Genomic DNA, 10,352 nt, shown 5'->3' with positions numbered 1-10,352 from the left:
TTAAATAATGCATAATTTTTTCCATTTATATATTGATTTTATGAATATGAATCAGCTTAATGTTCTATTTTACTCATGTATGTGTTGCAAGGTGAATTGAAGAGCTTGGATTGAAAAATGGTACTAAAAAGCATGGATTTGATGCTCAAGAATTACCAAGGCAAGGGATGGATCTTAGGAAATCAAGATTGAAGAATTCACATGGTAAAGTTACAAGAAAACCAAGTGAGGAATGAAAAGAATCAAAGATTTGAAGTGAAGAATCTTGAAATCATCCTGAAAAAGTGTATTCTGAAGCTTTGAAGTCTATTTTGGAAAACTCCGTAACGGAAAATCTATTTTAAACAAACTGTGCAGTGAGAAGTCTATTTTGAAAAACTACGTAAATTTGAGGTAGTTTCTAGAGTTTTCCAACTTTGTACGAAAATTAGAATTCCCTACTTATAAATAGGGCTTCGTAGGGCATTCCTAAGCATCATTAAAAGCATTCAAGAGCAATATTTAGGGTTTTCAGTTTTATAAGTTGTTTTTATTTTTATTTTAGATATTTTTTATTTACATTTATTTCTTTTTTGTTGCTTTCTTTCTTTATTCTAATTGTGTTTTTCTAAGTTCCTTCTAGCCCAAGGTAGAAGGGAAGCACATGGGTTTAATAATTCTTTAAGTTATAATGATTAATTGTTTTAATGATGAGAAGAATGGTGTATGCATGTTATCTATTGTTTAGGTTTTGTTTTTGATCATCTTGTGAGATCCATATGTTTTCATCATATGAGATTCACATTGATGGATAGGTTTACCTTAGATTAATCAGATTTCCTAGATAGTAGAGGTTCTCAACCTTTTATATTTCTTTGATTTTCATTATCTCATTGATATTGATTTCTTAAAATCACTGGTGCTTGAGAATATAGATCAATGGTGCAAATCTATGATTTTCTAATCTTTTATATCATTTATTAAAATATTTAAACTGTTTTATTTTCCAATTATGCTGACCATAGTGCTCAGATCCTAGTTGTGTTATCCAAGTCATCATGATTTTGGAACATTAACCTATGTGTGGAACTTTGGAGCTTGGGTGTATTTTAATTCAGTTGAATTACATCCATTCAAAAATCCCAAAATCAAATCATCAGTTTAGTTTTTATTACTTAGTTTGTTTTGCATTTGATTTTCTCCTTCTCGCAATTCATCTCCCTGTGGGATCGACCCTGTATTCACAGACTATTACTTACGAACCTCTGCACTTGGAGGTAAGCAATCATCAGTCCAGATCCAAGGCTACTTTCAGCCCATCACACGGCCTTGCTTAGTGGTTTACCTCAACCCAGATTTACGGCCCAAACCCAGGGCTGTACTTGGCCCACTTCTAGGCTGGTTTCGGTCTAACTGAAGGGCTTGTTCCAGCCCAACTGAAGGTTCGTTCTCAGTGCAGTTTACGGCCTAACTGAAGGACTGTTTTCAGTCCGTTGCAGGGCCCCGATAAAGGCCCGTTTTTAGCTCATCTTGAGGCCTATTTTTGGCTTGATATAAGGCCTAGCTGAGGCCTATTTCTAGTTCAAATAATGGCCCCATTGGTGGGACATTTGCAGCCCAAATTAAGGCCTGCTGAAGTCCCGATTTCGGACCTATTTGTGGCACACTGCCGAGTTCGGTCTTGGACTCGGCACTTGCTGCTAACTGCGTGTGGCTCAGTTACGACCTTGACTTGGTTGCATTAGCAAAATTGGGAAAATGGGCCAGCACGAGTCGAGTCCTAGTCACGGCTCTGGGACATAGTTGTTGCCACGGCCTGGAGAATGACAATGGTCTTGGTCGCGGTAGCTTTGGTTGGATGAAAATGGAAGAGTAAGGTAGTAGGGCTTTACTTGGGCTTGACTCGAACGTGACTTGAGTTCTGCGAACTCGGTCGAGCTCGATTTGGACTCAGAAGGGAACGTAGTAACGCACGCACCCACCCTCACTTCTCTCTCTCTCTCTACTTCTTTCTTTTTTCTCTCTTTTTTTTTGGATTTCCCTTACTTCCTCTCTACTCGTGGTGCTACAGGTCTACACTGACTCGACTCAGTTCGATCTTGTACGGGCTGAGTTGGTGCAGTGCGGCACCGAGTCCACTCACTCGCCTCTCTCTTAATTTATTTCAATCTCCTTCTCCCTCCTTCCTCTCCTTCTCTCTCTCTCTCTCTCTCTCTCTCTCCCTCTCTCTCTCTCTCTCTCCCTCTCTCCCCCTCTCTTTCTTAGCTCTGGTGTGAATCTCGAGGGCAATAGTGGCCCTTTTATAGACATGGGAAGAGACGTCCAACGGTTGGGAAGAAAACGCCGTTTGCAACGGCCGTTATCAACGACCCGTTATGCATGAAGTCCATCTGACCCTGGGGATGGATTTTTGCTGCCATGGCCCACTAGAAAAGCACATTTTTAGCCCTGGTGAGGCTCATCTCGTGATCATAGGTTGGATGTGTTAACAGAGAAGATGAAGTGGCCATCAATGACAAATCACTATCTAGGGTATTTCAACATGATCTAGTCCATTTGAGTGGACCAGATGGGACTGCTGATCACTATGGGGCCCACTTTTTGGGTCATTCAGGTGAGTTTCAGAATATCTCACAAGATATTCCAATTCTCGTAGTTTTCTCGTGAGATGAGGCGTTTCTCTTCTTCATCTCGTACCGCCCTACAGGGAAGGGTTGGGATTGCTCCACATGGCCTAGGGAACGACTAGAACTGCACCAGCTCCCATTTCTCGAAAGGGAAAAACCCCTTTTTTCCTTTCTTGCTGCAGACGGCTGGCCGGCCGTTTTTGGCAATGGGAGGGCATGTTCTCTAATGGGTGAGTGGATGGCTGGGATTGCCTGGCCAAACTGATCTTAGATCGCTTGTATGGCCATAAGTTGGCCCACCATCAGATGATCTTGGCCATTCACATCATTTTGGCTGTTCTTGATCTTGAATCGACGTCCCGATGCATGGGTTCGGTCAGGTTATAAGGTTTTGGTCAGCTGGGCCCCAAAAATCCGATGGACGGTTCAGATCAACCAGATAGTGGCCGAGGTGGGTCACCTAGGAAACTGACGTCCGTCAGTTTTGAATTTTTAACGGGCGGGAGGATTTTTCCATTTTTTTTGCGAAGAGGCTCGTTCAAAGCCGGTTTGACCCGCTCGACCCGTCCGGTAAACTTCGTGCATGGGTGCACTGGGTGCACTCGCACCTTGTGTGGGGTCCACCATGATGTTTGTGATAAATCCACTTCGTCCATTCATCTTGGGAGCCCTACCCAGGGGTCCTGGCCCAGTTTGGGGCAGATGTGAGGCCCAAGTGGGCTGTATCACACGTCCCAGGCCTTAGTTGGCCAATACACCTCGATCCAATGGCTGGATTGGTATGAGACTTTGTTTTAACGGTTAAATGGGGGTTTAGGGGATGGTAATTGCTTGGTTGGCTATTAACTAACCTCTCGAGTTGATCATAAGTGCGTTGTTCTAATACTCTTCAATCAGATGATTCATAAACTGTGATGCTTGGTGAGTCCACTCGACCACGTGCATCTAACCACAGGGATGTATATATAACTAATTATTATGTGATCTGTGATGTAGGTGTGGCCACTCTATCTTGTGAAATAGTAAAGAAAAATTCTTTGAACGTGCTCATGTGTTTGTTGATATCAGATCCATCCGTCATCTTAAAATTGTAGAACTGTTTCTTAAGATACAAATGACTGTCCAAGAATTTCTTCATCTACGAACTATCAAATTTTGCTCATATCTCTACGATAATCTTTTGATCCAAGACATTGTAGGGAATGTTGTTCGCTAGATACGATTGGATTGAGGTTGTAGCCCTCTCATTAAGTTCATTCTATTCTTCATCACTCAGCTTTTCCTTACAAAGGAGAGCGTGTTCCAATTCTTGTTGAACTAAAAGACCTCCCAGCTTCACCTTCCATACTTTAAAATTACTTTTACCAGTGAATTTCTCCGTTTCGTACTTCATGTTAGACCCTTTCATTAACATGTTTTAGATTAAAACTCGAAATCCTAACGTTAGCTCTGATACCACTTTGTTGGGAATCACAAGGAAGCAAACCCAAATTAAATTAAACAAAACAAAATCAAACGTAAACCAAACACGCAGAAAACATATGAATCTTAAGTGGAAAAACCCTCACAAGAAAAAACCACCGCACGGAGAGACAAACAATCCACTATGAAACAATATTAGAAGAGATAATGCACTTATAATGATGACAACTCCCTTCGAATCTCCCAAAATCCTACATTTTCTTCTCTAGAACCATTTACAACGTCTTAGTAAATCATTTTTATTACCCTAATCCAGATGACCCCCGATATATATATATATATATATATATATATATATATATATATATATATATATATATATATATATATATATATATATATATATATATATATATATATATATATCTCATAACCGGAATGGGAAACAAATTGAGCACTTACGCGGTTCCATGCACTCCGTTGATCTAAGTGCCGATCGATCTACACTAATCAAGCACCATTCAACCAATTGAGCATATCAAAGCTCAAGTGATCAACTATCCATGGAGTAAAAAAGAATTTATTCAAATTATTGTCATTCGATCGACCTGAAAGTTAGATCAATCGAGCATGTGCTAAAACTATCCAACAAGCCATTTGTCTAATTCTGGAGAGGTTCGATCGATCGAGCATGGTTGTCGATCGACCCGTGTCCCCTAATTCTATATGGATTGAAGATATCCATTCAACAAATCCAACTCTTCCCATCGTTGCCAAAGAGAGACATGACAGTCTTATATAAATAAGTTTACCCGTCGCATAATAATAATCTCACGGTGGAGCTGAAAATTCCAGGTGGGATAACGTGACGAGGGATACATGCTGGCAACCTGATCCCAGTAACGCATAATTATCAATACAGCCTAAACTCAACAATCATAGACATGAAAAGATTGCAACTAAAGCAGTCTAGCTCCACACTACCATGATATTTAATGAGCACACGTCTTCGGAGCTGTTTGGTTGCCACTTAGAAAAATAAGTTCATCTCATTTTTTTAAATCATAACAATTATGTATTAGATATCAATAATGGATTAAAATATCCAGATTTGGTAACGCTACGAATGTCTGCAATAAAACTCGTGCACACCACACATTTGGCATCATCTCGTGATAGGTCTGAGATCCAATTCATCTATTGCAACGGCACCACCGTATGGGTGACCTATCACAAGAATCAGGTTGATCCACTGGTCAGGTGGGCCACAGTTTGCAAGAAAAAAAAAAAAAAACAACCTGATGGATGGATGTATTTTGCAGTTTTATTCCTTCGTTCTCGCGCATGCCCTGTATAACCAGCAATTTATGTAAGGGTGCCTTTAGTAGCAACCTAAGCTATGATATCTAATACACATTCATATTAACATAAAATGAAATGAATTAATTTTTAAGTGGCAACCAATCAGGCCATAAGATTATTGGTATAATTTTTACAGGATGATGAAAAATGAGAATCCCAAATTTAGGTATCCTCAACCATTTATATAAATCTTTTTTTTTTTTAAAAATAAAAATAAAAAGATAAATCAGCCTTCAAACTTTCCTGATCTCCGCTCCAACCATAGCAACGTGCGTGAAGATGACCGAGTCTTACACTCCTTGATCGTCTCTAGCTTCGGCGACCACACCTGCCCTTTCGACCCCACCAGCTGCGCGTAATGCTTCTGCAACTCCGGCGTACTAATTAATGGGCTTGTGGTAGGATTGGATCCTTGCTCGCTGCTTCTTGATAAGATCCGGATTATAAACTCTGGCAATACTTTGATCAAGACTCGACCATCAGTGCCTTTGACGTACTCAAATGGGCATTCCCCAAAGCAAAGAGGTGTCCTTTTGGGAGTGGAAGCTAAGGCGGCGAGCGATGCGGCTGAAAGGACCTGGCATGCGAAGCGGTCAATTGGAAGAACGAAGTATGTCTGGCCCTTCATGAGCTCATCATCGATGGAGAGGGACGGGATGGGGTGGCCGATGTAGAAGGAGTCGGCGTGGCAGACGATCTTGTCTGGGAACTGGAACATGACCTCCCCAGCGAGCCGCTTCCCTGTGAGGGTCTTTGTTGTGCCTTCCCAGAAGACTAGATTAACGGAGGACTTAGAGGTGCTGGTGCAACAAGGAGAGAGTCCATTGCCCATTTGAGCTGTTTGAGAGAGAGAGAGAGAGAGAGAGAGAGAGAGAGAGAGAGATATTGGTTTGGCTGTGGATGATGAGGCGATCTCTGGGTTTTATTTAGATTATGGGGGGCTTTTGACTTTGGAAAAGTCCAACGTTTTAGCTTCTTAAAAGCGTTATATGGTCGGTGGTCGCGGAGGTCGGCCGTTGAATATTTTTCTTTTTTCAGGCGTCCGATTTACGGAGTCATCTCCCCTGACAATGTCCGCAGTATACACGGTTTTAAGTGTGTGCAAGTGGAACCGTGGTTGGAACTCTAGACCATAATCCAACCGTCGGCATCTCAGATATTCACCTTCAGAGCGCAAACCTAACTCTTCATTCAGTGTGTATTTGGATGCAGCAATGAAAATCATTTTTCACTGACATGATGATTGGGCCGGTTAGATATGTATCACGGTCAAAATCAAATGGCATAAGAAAATTTTCTAATGAATCATCAAGGATCCAAAGGCAGTAGGTTTTCAGATTCTTATTTTGTACACGGACCGGCCATGGAAGCTATGAATCCGGATCCTCTGCTTGCCACAAGCTGGAAAATACCGCGATCTAATTGGACCACATCATCACACACTACATTTAATGCAGAAGTGCTGACGTGGACGCATCACAATACAAGGGATTCCCTGCGAAAGCCTTCCGCACAAAGTTCCTGCGCTGGGATTATAGATGGAGCCCACAATGATGATTTTGAGAAATCCACACCGTCCATACGGTTTTAGAGATCATTTCAGTATAATGAAAAAAATGAGATTGATCCAGACCTCAGGTTGGCCACACTACAAGAAACAGTGGATATTCAGTGACCACCGTTTGAAACATTAGTAAGGCCACATTGTTTCATATCAGAATAATTTTTAAGTGTTTTCACTTCATCCCATTGATAATGACACTATAAACGGCTTGGATGGAATATAAACATCAAAGTGGAGCCCAAGATGGTTTCAACGGTAGTAAAACCCTTTATCCAGATTTCCCTCCCGTATGGCCTATTTGAATTCTATATCCACATGATTTTTATCATATAATCCTAAAATGATCTGGAACAACGGATGGACGGAGTGGATTTCTCAAAAACATCACGGTGGGCTCCATCTAGCATCCCGGCGAAATTTAATGCAGAAGTGCTGACGTGGACGCATCACAATACAAGGAAATCTGGATTTTCCTGGTTATTGCAAGCGGAGGATCTGAATTCCTAGGAGCTATATTGTCATGCCACACTTTGAATGCAGAATGTGAACCCTCCAACTTGAGTAACTGTCCATGACTTGTACAATAGGTATATATAAATCAACCTAGCATACAATCATTATGAAGCATAATTACATGAATTTTATATCATTATCATATTAGTACTCATATACTTAACTATTCTCATTTCATTTAATAATAACTCATTCATAACATTTTCATTCATAAAATAAATGATTAAAACCACTCTCAGTCTATTCATTTGAGAATTTATTCAACAAAATTAATCATTCATCATCTAACAAAGTTACGACTATAAACATATTTCAAATTTTAATCAAATCAGCAATAACTATACTGAATGGAAACTAAAATCCCTAGAATTAATCTCATAATCAATTCAGCCGTCTAATGCAGTGAGCTCGTCCTCCACTAAATATGACCATTAGTCTTGAGTTTCATCTACCAACCTGACCTCATTTTTCAGTAATCGATTAGGTATTTTTGTATCGTCCACCTCAATACAATTATTAATCCACAACGTTAGCTGGCTAGGCTAGTGAGTGAACCCAACATGGTTCATAAGTAGCACAATATAACTGAAATAGTGCGTATGCAGTATGAGCATAAATGCAAAAATATCATAGGGCCTGTTTGGATTCGCGTTTGAGGGTGTATTGTATTGTATCCGGTTACTGTTCATGTATACGTTCAATGATTTTTAGAATACATCCAACTTTATATGTCATTAACCAATGTTTGGATATGAGGTATTATTCGGGCAAGTATACAGTTTCTTGTACAGATCAATGTTTGGAAACGACGTATAAGAGCCACATAGTGTCACTACTTCCAATCTCTCATACCTTGTATCCCAGGCGGGGCCCAGTGTCATGTTTATGATTAATCCTACCTATCCATCATATTCTGATTGAATAATCCTGATTGTTCATCCATTGTTACCCTGTTGGATTGACGTGTTTAATGGCATGGATGTCATCTCAAATGGCCCACCGTCTTAAAATCTTTCTCACGTAACAGATGATCAAAATCGCAACTCACAGCATAGATGGACGAGGAGAATCGTTCACTACCATGTTTGTGGGCCCCACTTGGGTTATTCCTTAATGAAATTGCTTCCAAAAGTGGTCCACACATGTTGGACGTGAGAAAGACGAAGAGGCGATGTGGGTCCCACATCGATATAACCGCTCATCCACGCCGTCCATTAAATAAGAATACATTACGGAAAAATTAAAATAAAAAAAATAAATTACCGAAAATTCCCCTACATCATCAAAGCATGTGTGATCGGATTATCCACCCAATCTGAATGTCTCACAAAAACAGTCCATGATACATGGATCAATCCCAACCATGATGTTTATAAAAAAACAAAAAAAAAGGCAGTCATTCTCCTCACACTCACAAAGACTACAACCCAAAGAACAACTTGACACCCGCATATAAAGTCAACAATTCAAGCAGAAAATGAAGTAGCGGATGGATGCATGGCTCGTCTCCAACAACAGTAACTAGCACCCTCTCAGGGCTGCCATCTTCCCCACTAGACCTGGTGCCGATTGGGGTTCGATCTATGAGAACACCTACATAGTTGGTACTGTCCATTATCGAGGGACGATGAGATGCACGAATAGCGACACATCGATCGAGTTGTCTTTCGCGTCGTTTGATCGGGGAAAGTGGCCTAAATGATATAGTAAACATTCAAAAATTCTGCTAATCACAATACTAATATTATGTAATACTCAATGCTTTGCGTATGAAATCTATTTATGTATGATAAAAATAGTATCAACCAACCTAGTGCTGATTCTAGGCATTCATGGCATCTTTGAAAGTCGTGAACGACTTGTGTTTGCAACCACTAAAACAATGAACCTAAGCATTGCAATCATCCCATGTCGCATATATTCCGGGATTCCTCCCCACAAACACCACATATTACTTTTACTTCATTTCGCTGCAACCAGTAATCAATGCCTTAATTAGAAGTATATCAGTAAAAAAAATTAATTTGAAAATTTGCCTCTAATTCTACTATATAATCTCCATATTACCTATCTTTTAAAGATGTGGGCACCAAATTTCGATTCTTTGGCGAACAGGTTAGAAATTAATCACCTCAGCCAACCTTGCAAAGAAGAGGAATAAATTGATCACGTCAACCAACTTGGAAAATCTCCATACTACCTATCTATATATCCAAATATAAGAGAGCATCAATAAAACCCAGATATCAAAGATAGTATTTCAAAATTAATCTGTCAAGATTAATTTAAGACAAAAGTGTATTAGTTCAAAATTAAATCATCGTATTGACATTCAGAGAACATAACTTTCTCAAAAGCAGGAACAGTACCAGTAATAATTCGAATTTTCAAACATGAAGCCGAAGTAATCCATGTCATTTACATAGGACAAACGTGTATCAGTACAACATTGAATCATAAATAGCAATATTAATGTATAATCCAGGAATAGATGATCGAGGTCTGAAGTGTATCATTAAAATTGGCTAAATCAAATATATCTACTTCAGTGATATCATCGCAAGATTACATTTCAAAATATCAAATATAGGACAGTATCAGTAAAACCTGGAATCAGAACAAGTATTTTAAAATTAATCTATCAAGATTAGGCCATACAAAAGAGTTATAATAGAAATAATATTAATCTGTCAACACTAAATATTTCAACTTATATATATCAAAAAGAGACAAAATGATATCTGTATCAGTGAAAGTCTGAAAGCTGCAACATAATAACCAGACAGAATTACTACTCCATAATCAAAACTGTATCAGTGAATTGAATCAGAATTTCGGTATCAGTGAAAGTCAAAACCTCTAACATAATCAAACATTACCAGATC

General features: G+C 39.5%; 1 protein-coding gene across 1 annotated transcript; it reads right to left on the bottom strand.

The window, feature by feature from the left end:
- Positions 1–5,470: 5,470 nt before the first annotated feature.
- Positions 5,471–6,297, bottom strand: LOC131227211 (uncharacterized). The gene has a single exon (XM_058222957.1). It carries the CDS (start codon positions 6,220–6,222, stop codon positions 5,617–5,619), a length of 606 nt encoding a protein of 201 aa, XP_058078940.1. The 5' UTR covers positions 6,223–6,297; the 3' UTR covers positions 5,471–5,616.
- Positions 6,298–10,352: the final 4,055 nt, after the last annotated feature.

Source organism: Magnolia sinica, chromosome 15, assembly GCF_029962835.1.
Source record: "Magnolia sinica isolate HGM2019 chromosome 15, MsV1, whole genome shotgun sequence".
In the NCBI taxonomy this organism is placed as follows: Eukaryota; Viridiplantae; Streptophyta; class Magnoliopsida; order Magnoliales; family Magnoliaceae; genus Magnolia; species Magnolia sinica.
Note: the sequence above shows the minus strand (reverse complement) of the source record. Positions and strands in the feature narration are given on the sequence as shown.